The sequence below is a fragment of the Rhinopithecus bieti genome, unplaced genomic scaffold (assembly GCF_001698545.2).
Source record: "Rhinopithecus bieti isolate Rb0 unplaced genomic scaffold, ASM169854v2 scaffold_19652, whole genome shotgun sequence".
Taxonomy (NCBI): Eukaryota; Metazoa; Chordata; class Mammalia; order Primates; family Cercopithecidae; genus Rhinopithecus; species Rhinopithecus bieti.
In genome coordinates this window covers 4,100,209-4,116,913 of record NW_016809913.1, presented here as the reverse complement: position 1 = coordinate 4,116,913, position 16,705 = coordinate 4,100,209, and the positions used below count along the sequence as shown (strand labels likewise).

General features: G+C 39.0%; 2 protein-coding genes across 5 annotated transcripts in view; one reads left to right on the top strand and one right to left on the bottom strand.

Annotated features, from left to right (window-relative positions):
• The window catches only part of NF1 (neurofibromin 1), a 293,561-nt gene that overhangs the window by 179,192 nt on the left and 97,664 nt on the right, over positions 1–16,705 (top strand).
• On the bottom strand, positions 5,086–14,584 carry LOC108541392 (myosin heavy chain kinase D-like). 4 transcript variants are annotated; one of them, XM_017890925.1, is made up of 4 exons: positions 14,460–14,574; positions 13,366–13,488; positions 11,202–11,277; positions 5,086–5,872 (listed from the first exon to the last, which is right to left on the bottom strand). In XM_017890925.1, the coding sequence occupies exons 2-4, from the start codon at positions 13,377–13,379 to the stop codon at positions 5,321–5,323; spliced, it is 642 nt and encodes a 213-aa protein (XP_017746414.1). In that variant the 5' UTR covers positions 13,380–13,488; positions 14,460–14,574; the 3' UTR covers positions 5,086–5,320. The 4 variants fall into 4 exon arrangements, 1 of the variants encoding a protein (XP_017746414.1); XR_001888951.1 differs by lacking the exon at positions 5,086–5,872 and adding an exon at positions 10,142–10,345 and having other exon boundaries at positions 13,349–13,488; positions 14,460–14,584; XR_001888950.1 differs by lacking the exon at positions 5,086–5,872 and adding an exon at positions 10,567–10,625 and having other exon boundaries at positions 13,349–13,488; positions 14,460–14,584.

Here is a 16,705-nt window from a genome sequence, read left to right as displayed (position 1 = left end):
CAGGTCTGCTGTTTTTTTGGTGCATTTTTTTTTTTTTTTTTTTTTTTTTTTTTTGAGATGGAGTTTCACTCTTATTACCCAGGCTGGAGTGCAATGATGCGATCTCGGCTCACTGCAACCTCCACTTCCTGGGTTCAAGTGATTCTCCTGCCTCATCCTTCCGAGTAGCTGGGATTACAGACATGCACCACCATGCCTGGCTAATTTTGTATTTTAGTAGAGATGGGATTTCACCATACTGGCCAGGCTGGTTTCGAACTCCTGACCTCAGGTGATCTGCCTGCCTCACCCTCCCAAAGTGCTAGGATTACAGGTGTGAGCCACAGCACCTGGCCTTAGCTGCATAATCATAAATAAGTTTATTTTTCCAAATCTGTTGCTTCATCCGTTAAAGCTGGGGTGTGTGCTTATAAAAACTGTCTACCTCCCCTATAAAGTGTTTTTTTCACCTGTAAAGTTATGTAAGGAGTAAATTTGAGATTTTCTTTTTTTCTTTCATTCTTTTTTTGGGGAATATGGCACTGTCAGTTTCAGATTTTCAATCCTTTTAGTTTCTTTCTTAGACCTACTGGAGCTCCTCCTGGCCTTCATTTTTACCTGGTGTGACAGATGAGTACACAGTACATCACAGCAGAGTATCCATGTACTCCATTATGAAGGTCTTGTCTCTGTATGCCATCAGTTTTGTCAAAGAGCACTTGGATTTGACTTCTTTTGATATTCCTGCGTTTCTGTGGCTTAGACTACCATGTGTTAAGTAATGCTTTTTGAATTGTGGATTTTCTAATCTCCTTATAGATAGTCCACAGATGTTTCAGACTTGAAATGTCCAAAACTTAATTCAGTATATCTTCAAATCAACCTCCTCTTCACACCATATTTCTCTTTCTCAGTAGCATCATCATCCCTTCTAGTTCCCCATCTAGAGACCCTAATCATTTTAAATTATTTCTTCTTATTTCTTTTATCTTTCTCATTGTTAGTCACCAAATCTTGGTTTTACCTGTGAGATCCTGGGCAATCAATTAAGTTATTTTAGTTATTATTGCAAAGCAGTCATTTGTATTTTCTCAAGAATAGCTTTTAGGAAAAGCATGAATTAGAACAGAGCCTACCCAGATAAAGAGAACTAGATGGCTGTGGTGCTGGAACTGGCTACGCTCTTTGACTCTCTTAGTTTTGTGTTCAACTCTTTCTCATGATTTTCATCTTTCTGTATTCTTTCAGCTTTTGCCCCAGATAGTAACCCCTTCATTGTCTCGTACTGCACGTCTGAAATTCCAGAAAGAAAATATGATTCAGCTAAAAAGTATCTCTGCTTGGCAGAAACTTTAATGTTAGGTTCTGGCCAGCCAGTTGATTTCTGGCTGCCCCTACGTCCAGTATGTGCTCCTGGCCCAGCAGTCATGTGATTCAAAATGTGACTACTTGGCTGTGTGCACAGTGGCTCGTGCCTGTAATCCCAGCACTTTGGGAGGCTGTGGCGGGCAGATCATGAGGTCAGGAGATCGAGACCGTCCTGGCCAACATGATGAAACGCCATCTCTACTAAAACACAAAAAATTAGCTAGGCATGGTGGCGCGCACCTGTAGTCCCAGCTACTTGTTAGGCTGAGGCAGGGGAATTGCTTGAACCCGGGACGTGGAGGTTGCAGTGAGCCAAGATTGCACCACTGCACTCCAGCCTGGCGACAGAGCAAGACTCTGTCTAAAAAAAAAAAAAAAAAAATGACCACTCAGTGCTGTTTCTTCATCAGGGGCTGTTCTTAGGTATGTGTTTTAATTTTTTTTTGTTTTGTTTTTGAGATAGGGTCTCACTCTGTTGCCTAGGCTGGAGTGCGGTGACACTATCATGGCTCACTGTAGCCTCTAGCTCCCAGGTTCAAACAATCCTCCTGCCTCATACTCCCAAGTAGGTGGGAAGACAGGTGTACGCCACCACAGCTGGCTAATTTTTCTTTCTATGTTTTTGTAGAGATGAAGTCTTGCTATAGGTTGCCCAGGCTGGGCTTGAACTCCTGGGCTCAAGCAATCCTCCTGCCTTGGCCTCCTAAAGTGCTGGGATTATAGATGTGAGCCACAATGCCTGGCCTAATTTTTTTTTTTAGTTAGACCTTAATGGACTAATATTACTATTAGGTACCTTGGCAATGTCTTTCGAAACCATTTTCTCCCACTGCATTACTGGAACTCTCACTGTGTCTTACCTATACTAATGTAGCATTATTCTCCTCCTCCTTCATCCCCAGATGACTACTTCTAGGTAATCTTAACATTTCTTCTGGAGCCAGTTTCCAGTAGAAAGCTTGTCTCTCCCATTGACTCCCTGCATAAAGTCCAAGTTCTGTAGTCAAACATGCAAGGTAATTTTGGCCTAATTTACTTTTCTAATCTTTTCCTTCTATTCCATCCTATATACTTACGCTCTTGCCCTGTGGTAAAGTAGCATAATACAAGGACATTGTTGCAACACTGTTTATATAGTGGCAACAAAAAGGAAAACAATAGAGCTGTGTTTCAAAAGGGGGATTGTTGAATAAATGATGATACATTTATATTAGTGAATAATGCAATGTGTTGATTTTGCTTGTTACAAGTGACAGAAATGCAATTCAAATTTATGTGTGCCAAAAAGGAATTTACTGACTCATATGCCTAAGAAAATCAAGAGATGTACTAGTTTCTTGCATGACTAGATGCAGAGCTTTGAACAATATCATCTGCAGAACATCTGTCTTCTCTGGCTCTTAACTCTACTTTCTTTGTGTCGGTTTTATTCCCAAGCAGCTCCTCCCAAGTTTTGGCCAGTAATGGTTTGTGTTCTCCTAGCTTAACAATCCCAGTGGAAAAACACCTCTTTCCTAGTTTTGTGGTTTCAGCAAAAGTGGTTGGTCTTACTGGCCTGGTGTGAGTCACATGCCAATTCCTAAGGCAGTCACTATGGCAAAGGGGATGGAATTTCTTGGTTATCTAGACCTGGATCATATGCCCCTTCCTGGAATGCAGTGGTAAAGCCAGCCCTATCCAAATTGCATGAACTAAAAGGAGGGCATGGGGGCAGGGTTTTCACAAAGGAAAATTGAATTGCTGTTACCAGAATGAGGAAAAATGGATACTGGACAGGCAGAACTAGCAGAAGTCCTCTACATCCAGCTTTTAAAAGGCCCAGAAAGATGACTCTTGACACTTACCTTACAAGGTAGATGACAATGTGTGTGTGTACCTGCACATGTGTATGTGTAGACTGAGAAATGTATGAAATTATGTATATTAACTGTTCACATTGCTTATCTCGGAAGTGTGATTGGAGGAGATAGAGGACTAATTTAATATTTCTGTTATTTATCTCTATGTTGTTTGGCTTGCCAGGAGCATATATTGTTTTTGTAAGAATAATTAAAAATATAAAACCCCAAAGTGGCTGGACGTGGTGGCTCACACCTGTAATCCCAGCACTTTGGGAGGCCAAGGCAGGGAAATCACTTGGGCTCAGGAGTTTGAGATCAGCCTGGGCAGCATGGTGAAACCCTGTCACTGCAGAAAAATACAAAAATCAACCATACGTGGTGGCATACACCTGTAGCCCCAGCTATTCAGGAGGCTGAGGTGGGAGGATCACTTGAGCGAGCCTAGGAGGTCAAGGCTGCAGTGAGCTGAGATCATACCTCTGTACTCCAGCCTGGGCAACAGAATGAGGCCCTATCTGAAAGAATAAATTTAAAAAAACACAAAACAAAACCCAAGTTACAAAGAAGAGTTTTCCTCTTAGGAATATTGTGATACCTGGCAATTGCTTTTTGGGTGGTAGTAGTAAACAATGATAATAGCTAACATTTCCTAAGTGCTTTCCCTGCGTCAGGAAACTGCATATTACATAATTTCTCATTTAATCCACATAATAACCTTCTGAGATATTATTAACAATTAATTGATATGCATATAAACTGAAACCCAAACCTGGCTATCAGAATGATCTGAAACATTAAAACAAACATGTCTCCAGCCCTACTTCCAAATCAAAATCTCAGGGGCAGGGCCTTATTTATATATTTAACAGGCACTGCAAGTGATTCATTTATTACTAAAGTGTGTTTGGGAATCTCACTGGGTCATGTATTTAATCCATGGTAGCATGACTAGTAAGAATCAGAAGTGGGTTTCAAACCTAAGCCAAAGCTCTTAACAAATGCACTATTAATCACATGCTTATTACTATTAAAATTTTATGCTTGGGTAAATCTTTGTAGATGAGCATGAAAACCTAACCAACAGTTATGAGATATATTACTCTGGGGAAAATAAGTTTTCAATTCCAGGCATCTGATTTACAAATGATTTTTTGAAACATAAGACAAGGGTTTACTCAGTATAAGATAATCTTGTCATTGGCGCAATATCATTATACATTACAAAAGTTAGGAGAATTGGCACCTTTTCTTAGCGAAATGACATACTACTATTAACACATTCATGAAATATGTTCAGATGAATGTGTTATTTTGTAAAGCACTTTAGTTTATCAGATTAGCATTTTTTGTCTGTTTAAAAAAATATATATATATAGACCGGGCTTGGTGTCTCACACCTGTAATCCCAGCACTTTGGGAAGCCAAGGCTGGTAGATCACCTGAAGTCAGGAGTTTGAGACCAGCCTGGCCAACATGATGAAACCCCTCTACTAAAAATACAAAAAATTAGCTGGGCCTGATGGTGCACGCCTATAATCCCAGCTACTCTGGAGGCTGAGGCAGGAGAATTGCTTGAACCTGGGAGGTGGAGGTTGCAGTGAGCTGAGGTCATGCCATTGCACTCCAGCCTGGGCAAAAGGAGTGAAACTCTGTCTCAAAAAAATAAAATAAAAGGAAATACAAAACAGCTTCCCCCATACCACTCCTTATCCCACACCCCCATCCCCTATCCCCTATCCTTCATCTCTTTCTGTTTCTCACTCGCTCTCTCACTGTCATATGTGTGCTCTCTCTCTCACACACACACACCCCACCTACATAATTTCTTCTCTTACACCTTTAATATAAATATCTGAGTTTCAATTCAGTTTTGCAAACATTTAAAAGGCAAACATGGTATTTTGCTTCTTTCAGCATTTAATAATAAGGTAGTAAGTACGTACTTTCTTCATATGGAAGGAAACCGTCATATTAAGTTAATATTTGAACTTACACAATTATAATTTGCAAAAAAACAAATCAAGTTAATAATTTCTTAAGTAATAAGTTGAAATAAATGATATTTTCCTAGCATGCTTGTCATTCAGCAGATAATAAGAAACTGAGAAGAATGCAGGCAGTTGAAGTTCACTTCAGCCCAAGTGCAAGTGTACACAAAACAGCAAAAATATTACATAGAAAATAAAGTGAATGTTGTCCATTGGATTGAGTATGGTCCTACCATTTGTCACAGTGCACATATTCATAATTATGGCTATCTTTGGGGTCACTGCTGTATTCAGACTTGTGTTGGAATTTGGAGTCATCTTGGGACTCGAGGTCATTTTGAGATCTAGGCTTGTCCCAGGGTTGGGGTTCATTCTGGGATTGCTGCTACCATTTGTCACAGTGTTCATATTCATAGTTGTGGCTATCTTTGGGATCACTGCTGTATTCAGACTTGTGTTGGAATTTGGAGTCATCTTGGGACTCGAGGTCATTTTGAGATCTGTACTTGTCCCAGGATTGGTGTTCATTCTGGGATTGGTGCTCGTCCTGGGATTAAATGTGGTCCTGGGATTCAGGCTTGATGCAGTACTGGATACTGCCGTAGAATTTGAGGTTGTTGATGTTGAAGTTGTTCCCGGAATGTTAACAAACATGAAGAGCAGGCCGATCAGTGATAGCTTGAACATCATCCTCCTCTGTTTCACAATAATTAGATAATTTTAATTGAACACATGGATCACAAATAGGCAAGCATATATCCTTAATTGTGTTTATCAGTACATGTATGTGTTATGTAAATGTTTGCTTTTTCACTGTTAGTGAACAAATAAAAAGCTTCCCTTTCTTTGTTGTCAACATCTGCTGACAGACGACCTATTTTCTATTGAGGGCTACCAGCTGAAGGCAAAAACAATCCAAAGACTAAAAAAGAGCTTAATTGGCATTTTTCTATTTAAAAGAGGAAAAAAAAACACTAGACATTCAATACAATAAATATGGGGGCTTGAGATCAGTATAGAGTAGGGTAGGGGCAAAGGCTGAGAGGCAATTTGGGACAGTAGAGCAACAAAAGAAATAATGAAATAAATATTGGTATTTTCTTGATTTCTCATGACCTTTATTCCAACAATTTAAGGTTTTAGTTTAGGTCACAAATTAGGATATTACTTCTAAATATTTACTCCAGAGACTAAAGAGGTTAAACCATAGGATTTCCCCAGTGCTGGGATGAGGTTTTCTTTGTTAAAACAACAACAACAACAACAACAACAACAAAAACTAGTTAGAGAAGTTCATAGTTTTAAGATTTAGAAATGAACACAACCAACTCCTTCATTTTGTAAATGGGCTCAGACAAGGGGCATAACTTGTCTGAGGGTGCATATCTAAAAATGACCCAAGCTAGAACTTAAGTCTGTGACTTAAAGCCCAAATTTTAACTGTAAAACTCTTAGCATATATAGTAAAAGTTGTATTTGGCTCTAATATGTAATTGAGAACATTTCAAATTAATGTTACCTTTTGATATTTTTCTTTGAAGAGTAAGAATTCAGTCTTTCTCCAGTGTCTATGGGGAATCTGATTTCTCTCTCACTGCATTCTATTTAAATATAATTAGTGAGGAAGTCACGTGTTCTAACCTTGACCTGCCATTTGCTGTTTGGAAGTATCCAACTGAGTGTTTCCAGACAACTACGTATAAACAGATAGACTTTGGCAGAGTTTAAAGAACTCAAATAAAGTTCTAAAATCTGCTTGCTTATTTAAAGAATCCAGTGAATAGCATTTGTTATTTCTCTTATCCATGTATACATTAATGAATTGCTTCACTGGATTGACTCTAACTAGATGAATTTACTGTTTTGCCTGCTGTGATTATTATGATTTTAAACCAAGTAAGTGTATTAAAGTTGTCTGCTTTTTCCTTAGAACATAGGGTAGTTTCTACCCATGGTTATTTTGAAGTTTAAAAAATAATTCAGTAATACAACATTTCAGGTATTTAATTTTTGGTAAATAAAGTAACCTTGGAAAAGAAGTTAAACTTCATTAATATGAAACTTAAGTAAAGGACTACATATGAAAGTGATACTTTTTCATACTAAGTTTACAAACTTTTGTGTGTTTGTGTATGGTTTTTTAATGTATTAAACCACTCACCTTGAAGTGCATAAAGTAAATTTTTTAAAGGAGTTTTGTCTTTTGGTCAGCCAAAAGTTTTCCATGATAACTAGCATATAGGGAAGTTGAGTTGTATTGTGCTAATGTTTTCACCACATTGGCCAGCATACTTTAAAAATTGCAGGGCTGTGAACAATGGTGTTGACATACAAGGAAATTACAACATAAACGGCAGAAATACAAGCCAGTACATGTTCCTTGCTTGTTTTACTGTGCTATGAAGATCGTTTTTCCCCTGAATGAATAAACCATGAATAGAACCTTGCTTGGTAAATCTTAATTTATGTGGTACATGTAATAACTTCACTTAACCGGAGGTTAATATGGTCAGATCTAAGAAGTAAACAAAAAAAGTTTCTTGGCAACCAGAGTAGATATTATAAATCAGAGTACCACAGTAATTTACAGGAGTTTGTCATTGTCCTCTCTCTGCTCACTTGCTCATTCTGTGGATTTCTTTAGGGGTATATAGTTGATAATAGTAATAGTAGTGTTTTGAACTTGAGCAAACTGTGACTTACCCTATTTTTCTAATCCTGATCTTTTGAGTACTACACTTACACAACTCTTTATTGATGCTTCAAACACCTCAGTCTCAACTTGTTTAAAATTCAAAAGGTAGCATTTTCTCCTTCCTATTTTTGTATCTACATATATTCTTCTCATAATCTCTTGGTTAATTGTATCATCAACTAGCCAAATGTTTCTCCACCATTGGGTTTCTCATTATCTTCTCTTTCTTATTTCTCTTAAGCTCCCCAGGCCTCTTGATGATGATTAAGTAAAATTTAAATTCTGTTTAGCACTGAAATGCTCCCAAACAAACAAAAATCAATTTGCCGTTATTCGGGTCTTCAAATACCCACCAACTTTGTATCTTTGTGCAGCCTCCCCAACTTGCCCAAAGTGTAGTAATAGCCCCCTCTTATCCTAAGTTTCACTTTCCATAGTTTCAATTACCCATGGTCCACCATGGCCTGAAAATACTGAATGGAAAATTCCAGAAATAATTCATAAGTTGGATGTATCATGAGAAGGTTAATAGCCCAGCACTATGTCACAGTGCTACATCAGTCAACTCACTTCATCTTACCACATAGGCATTGTGTCATATCACATCATCACAAGAAGGGTGAGTATAGTACATTAAGATATTTTGAGAGAGAGACCATGTGCACATAGCTTTTATTATAGTATATTGCTATAACTTCTATTTTATTGTTTTTAATCTCTTACTGTGCCTAATTTATAATTAAACTGTATCACAGGTATTTATGTATAGGAAAAAAACACAGTATATATTGGGTTCAATACTGTAATTCTCTGGTTTCACGTATCCCTGAGGGGTCTTGGAACATATCCCCCACAGTTAAGGGGGTACTACTGTACTTTCCTCATTCAAAATTGTGTTGTTTCTTCAAGTTCCACTCATGTCAGCACCTTTTATAGGATCCTTCCCTAATTCTTCACATCAGAGTCAGTCATTTTAGTACTTTATACTTATCAGAGTCTCCTTTTCACTAAAGAAACTAAATCTTCCACCATATTCTGGCTTTTTTGTGGTAAGTCTATTCCCTCTACCTTCTGAAATATTGAGTGCTTATAAAGAATAGGATACAGGGCCAGGTGCAGTGGCTCATGCCTGTAATTCCAGCACTTTGGGAGGCCAAGGTGGGCAGATCATGAGGTCAGGAGATCGAGACCATCCTGGCTAACACAGTGAAACCCTTTTTCTACTAAAAATACAAAAAATTAGCCGGGCATGGTGGCGGGCGCCTGTAGTCCCAGCTACTCGGGAGGCTGAGTCAGGAGAATTGCTTGAACCCGGGAGGCGGAGGTTGCAGTGAGCTGAAATCGCACCACTGCACTCCAGCCTGGGGCACAAAGCAAGACTCCATCTCAAAAAAAAAAGGACACAGTAAGTATTGGAATTCATTGAAATACCTCCTGTTTCACCATGTCGGAGGGCTGGTATAATTAATGTCTAAAATAAGAGTAATTTGGTTATTTGCAGTTTTCCCTTCACATTAGCATAAATTTGGAAGGCATAGGCCTGAGTTTAACTTTCATCTCTACTTTCCTGGCTGCTGTTTTGAGAGGATTTCTTCATTTGTACAATGTGGATCATAATGCACATAATCCCTTGTCTGTAATCTGAAATCCAAAAATCCTCCAAAACTTTAAGTTTTATCAAAATAAAAAAGTTTGACACCACAATTTATTTGGTGCAAATGCCTTATCTGCATTGGTGTGAGGTTTTTAGCTATCTTTATTTGTTTCACTTAATGTGGATAGTAAATGTTTCACTGCAGAAATATTGATGAGATTGATTTTGAGGTGCTGTTCCAGTTTTTACTGGAGTGTTACATAATACATGATAGTAGTACTTAGCATATTCATATTCCTCTTCCTTCTGGGCACAGCACCATACCAGTCTTAGCATTCTGATAGTTAGGTGGTACCATCTGACTGAGTTCTGGCCACTAAAATGTCAGTTCCAGTGATGTACAATCGACCCTTGAACAACACTGGGGTTAGGGGCACTGAATCTCCATGCCATTGAAAATCTACGTATAACTTTTGACTCCCCAAAAACTTAACTACTAATAGACTGTTGATCGGAAACCTTTTGATAACATAAACAGATTAACATGTTTTGTAAGTTAATGGTGTATATGCTGTATTCTTAGAGTGAAATAAGCTTGAGAAAAGAAATTGTAGCTCAGAAAATCATGAGGAAGAGAAAATATATTTACTATTCTCTGAGTGGAAGTGGATTATCATGAAGGTCTTCATCTTTGTTATCTTCATGTTGAGTAGGTGGAGGAGAAAGAGGGATTGGTCTTACTGTCCCTGGGCTGGCAGACGTGGAAGGATTAGCACAGTTCAAACCTGTGTTGTTTAAGGGTCAACTGTATATCATTTTTAAGCCTGATGTCTTAACTTCTCACCAATCTTCCATTCTTGCTTTCTTCTGTCATCGCCTACTAGAAACAGACAGTTCAGTGGAGGGGGTCTCCAAGACCCTAGAAGATGGTGAAACCATTAGAAGACATGATCTAAGGGAAATAAACTTTTGTTGTCTTAGCCAGTGATATTTTGGGATTATTTGTGACAGAAATTAGTTTGTGCTGACTAACATAACTACATACTGGACATCTTGCCTTTGCCTCTTCAAATCCACTCTGTTCTTTACCCTGCTCTGTACCTTAAAAGGCTGATCTGTGCAGAGGGTATCTTTGGGCTCCTCTCCTCTCTGGCTTTCAGCTGGCCCATAGGGAATACAAGCAGAAGATTGGAGGGAAGAAAGAGAGTAAGGTTAGGATGTATATATTTTTGGCTCCCTTTCTGTAGGGTCCCTGTGGGCTGGCTGCATCCCTCCACGCAGTATGGTTTTTGTTGGGTGACCCTCTCCACACAACCTACTCTGTGTCTACTTTTTGCTAACTGCTTCCTGCACTCACTACTTTAGGTGTAGTATCACACTGTCTCTTAGAGTTTCCTTAAAACGTGCCTTCTCCTTTATACATAATCTCTAATATCTCAGTTTGAATGTGCCACCTGTTTCCTGCTAGAACCTTAATTGCTACAAACAGTGTGTACACTGTATCATCTTCCTAAAATCAACCAGGCATGGTGGGATGTGAGCTATAGTCCCAGCAACTCAGGAGGCTGATGTAGGAGGATTGCTTGAGCCCAGGAATTCAAGGCTACAATGAACTACCCTAACCTGGGCAACAAAGCAAGACCTTGTCTCTAAAAGCAAAATTAAGTTTAAAATAGTGTCTTTTTTTATATACTTACATTGCTACTTTCAGTTGATCTGTTTTGTTATATACTTACATTGCTACTCTCAGTTGATCTGTTTTTGAAATGTTTCCAGAACTGTCTTCCCTCACGTATTGATTCTTCCAAAATTCTTAAGAAAATGGAAAAAAGTAATTTCTGAAAATCATGAGAATGATCATAAATTTCCTACAGCACTTTCCTGAGAATTTCAAATTGCAGTTTAAATATTTTACTTTAGAAACAGGTCCAGTTTTCTCTTCTGTAATTTTTTTCTTTGGTCTTTTTGGATTTTTTTTTTTTTTTTTTTTTAGAAAACCCTATTAAGTTTTATGCCATGTCTATGCTCATTGCACCTGTGCCTCATGTCTCATTTATTTATTTATTTTACAATTTTTTTTTATTTTGAGACGGAGTTTCGCTCTTGTTGCCCAGGCTGGAGTGCAGTGGCGCGATCTCGGCTCACTTCTACCTACGCCTCCTGGATTCAAGTGATTCTCCTGCCGCAGCCTCCTGAGTAGCTGGGATTACGGGCACCCCCCACCACGCCCTACTAATTTTCGTATTTTTAGTAGAGATGGAGTTTCACCGTGTTGGACAGGCTGGTCTCGAACTCCTGACCTCAGGTGATCTGCCCACCTCGGCCTCCCAAAGTGCTGGGATTACAGGTGTGAGCCACCGCACCTGGCCTTCATATCATTTAAATAGGACTTCTAAAGTTTGAAATGAGGCCAGCTTCAGTGGCTCATACCTATAATCCCAGTGGTTTAGGAGGCCAAGGCAAGAGAATCACTTGAAACCAGGAGTTTGAGACCAGCCTGGGCAACAGCATGAGACCCTGTCTCTACAAAATATATTTTTTAAAAAATTAGCCAGGTGTGGTGGCACACACCTGTGTAGTGTTAGCCACTTGGGAAGCTGAGGCAAGAAGATCGCCTGAGCCCAGGAGTTCAAGGTTGCAGTGAGCTGTGTTCCCTCCACTGCAGTTCATCTGGTTATGGGGACAGAGTGAGACCCTGTCTCAAAAAAATTGTGTTTTGAAACGAATTTATGTATGTTTGGTTATTTCTGAAAGCAGTCATACCATCCTGAATGCACCTGATCTTGTCTGAAAGCAATTCAGGTTTTCAGGATTAAAATTTTATGCTACTAGGTTTTAACCTATATTTAAAAGTAGAACATTTAAAATATTTTAGTAGTATATAGCACTGAAAAGTGGACTTTTAGTGTAGACAGTTGTTTTTCAAAAAACTATTTTGTAATCCTAGCTACTTGGGAGCCTGAGGTGGGAGGGTCGTTTGAGCCCAGAATCCAGTTTGGGCAACAAAGAATTCCAGTCTCTTAAAAAAAAGGAAGAAACAATTTGGAAGTTTTGTGAACAATAGATATGCAAAAAGGACATTGTTATGATAGGCCTAATTGTGAGTACTTTCTAGAATGTATATAAGCATGATTCTCTTCAATAGTAAAATGTCAGCCTCTTCATTTTAGAAATCTAATATAGGAAAAAGAACACATTTCTCCTTAGTTATGAAACACAGGTTCTCAGGGTGAATGCCCATCTTTGAGCAAGTTTGTCTTCCTAATGATATAATACTGTAAGTCTGTTATCTAATTTTGGCTTGTTGTCACTTATTTTTCATAATCAAAGAAAAATGATTTAATTTTAAAAGATACTCTCCTTTCTGTTTTCTTCTCTTGGATGATAGTATCTGTCATGCGCATCCATGTGAAGAGACCACCAAACAGGCTTTGTGTGAGCAACATGGCTGTTTATTTCACCTGGGTGCAAGCAGGCTGAGTCCGAAAAGAGAGTCAGCGAAGGGAGATAAGGGTGGGGCCGTTTCATAGGATTTGGGTAGGTAAAGGAAAATTACAGTCAAAGGGGGGTTGTTCTCTGGCAGGCAGGAGTGGGGTCACAAGGTGCTCAGTGGGGAGCTTTTGAGCCAGGATGAGCCAGGAAAAGGAATTTCACAAGATAATATCATCGCTTAAGGCAAGGACCGGCCATTTTCACTTCTTTTCTGGTGGAATGTCATCGGTTAAGGCGAGGCAGGGCATTTGCACTTCTTTTGTGATTCTTCAGTTACTTCAGGCCATCTGGGTGTATACATGCAAGTCACAGGGGATGTGATGGCTTGACTTGGGCTCAGAGGCCTGACAGTATCCCTATCTGTCTGAGTTTATAGAATCTTAATTTTTACCTGCTCTTACCACATACATCTGATTAGTCATTAAGTCGTGTTGATTCTGCTTCAGAAATTGTGTTTTATGCTTCACTCTCGTGCTACAAACTTATTTGGTAGCTTCAGCAGTTATCTAAGCTGGGGGTGGCAAACTTTCTCTGTAAAGGACCAAATAGTAAACATTTTAGGCTTTATAGACCATGTAAAGTTTTTTTTTATTTTTCTTTTCTTCTTTTTTTTAAAAAAAACAATGCTTTAAAAATGTAAGAACCCACACCTGTAATTGCAACACTTTGGGAATCTGAGGCAGGTGGATCATGATGTCAGGAGTTTGAGACCAGCCTGGCCAACATGGTGAAACCCTGTCTCTACTAAAGATAACATTAGCTGAGCGTGGTGGCTTGTGCTGTAATCCCAGCTACTCAGGAGGCTGGGGCAGGAGAATCGCTTGAACCTGCGAGGCAGAGGTTACAGTGAACTGAGATCGTGCCACTGCATTCCAGCCTGAGTGACAGAGTGAGACTCTGTCTCAAAAAAAAAAAAAAAAGTAAGCACCATACTTGGCCTGGAGGCCATACAAAAACAGGTTACAAGCAGGCTGTGGGCAGGATATTGCAAGTGGGCCATACTTTGCAGACCTCTGGTTTAGGCTATTACAACAATTTCCTAATTGGAGTATTTGTCACTGGTATTTTACCCCGTCACCTTCATCTTACACATCACTGCCAGAATCATCTCTCTGAATTGTGACCATCTCACTTCCAGGTGAAATCTTTATGTGCTCCTTTTAGCTAAGTTTTCATGCTTAAGACATTCATGTACCGGTTTGGGGATTTTTTTTTTTTTTTTTTTTTGCCATTTCTTCATAACTATCTATATTATCTATTCAGTATTTTTATAGACTTTTTTCTTAAAGGAAAATTTATACTGTAAATGGAAAATCAATATTGATAGCCATAACTAGAAAACCAACAAAAGTTAACAGTAAAAGGAAATACAGAACTATGAAATGCCTGTTTCACGTAGCACCCAATCATATATGTACTACATTTCAAAAAGCCCCACTGGCTTATAAAAATATTTTTTAGCGTCTCATACAAGTCTCTTCATAATCTGTTATACTGCTCACCTAACTTGCACAATTGCTGAGCCAAAGCAGATCAAAAGTCATTTTGGTAAGAGGCTAGATGCTGACCTTGTATTCTGAAAATCTGATGATTCTATTGTCATTGTGATGTGATTCCAAGTAAGCCTGTGTGAACTTCTGGACTATTATCAGGGAAGTGTTTATGATACATTGTTGAGGGTATAATCAGGGCAGTTGATCCAAGAAGACTCTAGGAGCTGGCAGAGCCACAAAGTCTGCCCAAAAAGCTGAGAATGACAAATGAATGTTTTGTACATTATCTCCACTATAATAGTAGAAAAAAAGTCTTAAAACCATTTGTCTCAATTGATCATTTATATGGAATAATAGAAGACTGGTTAATCATCTTAAATCATCATAGTGTTTGGTAATGTCTGTAGAAGGACGCTTTAAACTACTGTGTACTTCAGCTATGCTGACCATCTCACCATTGCCCCCTATGCCATGCCCTGACATCCTCACATGACTCTCTGCTTTTACATACTCTTTCCATCTGGTTTGAATGCCCTTCCTTTATCATGGGACATTATCTTTTCCATTTAATACCCATCTTGATAACCTGACTCTGACTCCTCTAGGCAAGTTTAAAAAAAAAAAAAAAGAAAAAAAGCTTCATTGAAATGAAATTCACCCTTTCTGAAGTACAGTTGGCTGGGCACAGTGGCTGACACCTGTAATCCCTGCACTTTGGGAGGCTGAGGTGGGAGAGTCACTTGAGCCCAGGAGTTCAAGACCAGCCTGGGCAACATAGTGACATCTGCCTCTACAAAAAAATACAAAAATTAGCTGGATGTGGTGGTTCATGCCTGTAGTCCCAGCTACTCAGGAGGCTGAGGTGGGAGAATCACTTGAGCCCGGGAGGTTGAGGCAGCAGCAAGCCAAGATCAAGCCACTGCACTCTAGCCTGGAAAATGGAGAGAGACCCTGTCTCAAAAAAAAAAAAAAACTTTCTTTTTAAGTATACAATTTTGCATATTCGGAGTTGTGCACTCATTACCACTATCTAATTGTAAACATTTTCATCACCCTAAAAAGGAACCCCATAGCCATCAACAGTCACTCCCCTTTCCTCCCACCCCACCTCAGCCCCTGGCAACCACTAATCTACTTTCTGTCTCTATGAATTTGCACAGTTTAGATATTTCATGTAAGTGGAATCATACAGTATGTGCTCTTTTGTGACTGCCTTCTTTTACTTTAATGTTTTCAAGATTGATCCATGTTGTAGCATGTATCAGAACTTTATCCCTTTTTACAGCTGAATAATATTCTATTATATCATATAATATGTAAGTTTTTGTGTGGATATATGCATTCAGTGTTTTTAGATATATATCTAGAAGTGGAATTGAACCATATGGTACCTCAGTGTTTAACTCTAGAGGAACTGCCAAATGATTTTCCAAAGTAGCTGCATTATTTTACATTGTCCCCAGCAGTGAATGAGAGTTCCAATTTCTGTTATCTTCACCCAACACATGGTATTGTCTGTCTTTCTAGACGAATTTTGATAAATCCCTCCTTTTCTAAACCATAGAAACATTAACATTGTTAAACCACTGTTTAACAATGACCATCTTGGAGCATAAATTTTCTGTTCACACTTTGAACTTTAACTTCCAGGTCTTAGATGTCTTTATTTGGATATACAGAGAATCTAGGTTTTGTATGTAATCGTTCAGTGATAGTATTAAAACTAAGGCCAGACACAGTGGCTCACGCCTGTAATCCCAGCACTTTGGGAGACCAAGGCGGGTGGATCACGAGGTCAGGAGACCGAGACCATCCTGGCTAACACGGTGAAACCGCGTCTCTACTAAAAATACAAAAAGTTAGCCGGGCGTGGTGGCAGGCGCCTGTAGTCCCAGCTACATAAGAGGCTGAGGCAGGAGAATAGCATGAACCTGAGAGGTGGAGCTTGCAGTGAGCTGAGGTTATGCCACTGCACTCCAACCTGGGTGACAGAGTAAGACTCTGTCTTAAAAAAATAAAATAAAATAAAACAAAAAAAACTAATTACTAGTATTTTTGTTTTTGTTTTTTTGGAACAGGGTCTCACTCTGTTGCCCAGGCTGAAGTACAGTGGTACAATCACAGCTCACTACTGCCTCAGCCTCCCTGGGCTCAAGTGATCCTTCCAGCTCAGCCTCCTGAGTAGCTAGCTGGAACTACAGGTGTGCACCACCATGCCAGACTAATTTTTGTATTTTTTTTTTTTTTTTTTTTTT

Bases quoted from the DNA above. Each gene is read 5' to 3' on its own strand.
- LOC108541392 (XM_017890925.1), bottom strand. The intron at 5,873-11,201 runs GTAAGTATATAA...ATTGTGAAACAG, and splicing joins GATCAACTGAGAGTAGCAAT to AGGAGGATGATGTTCAAGCT.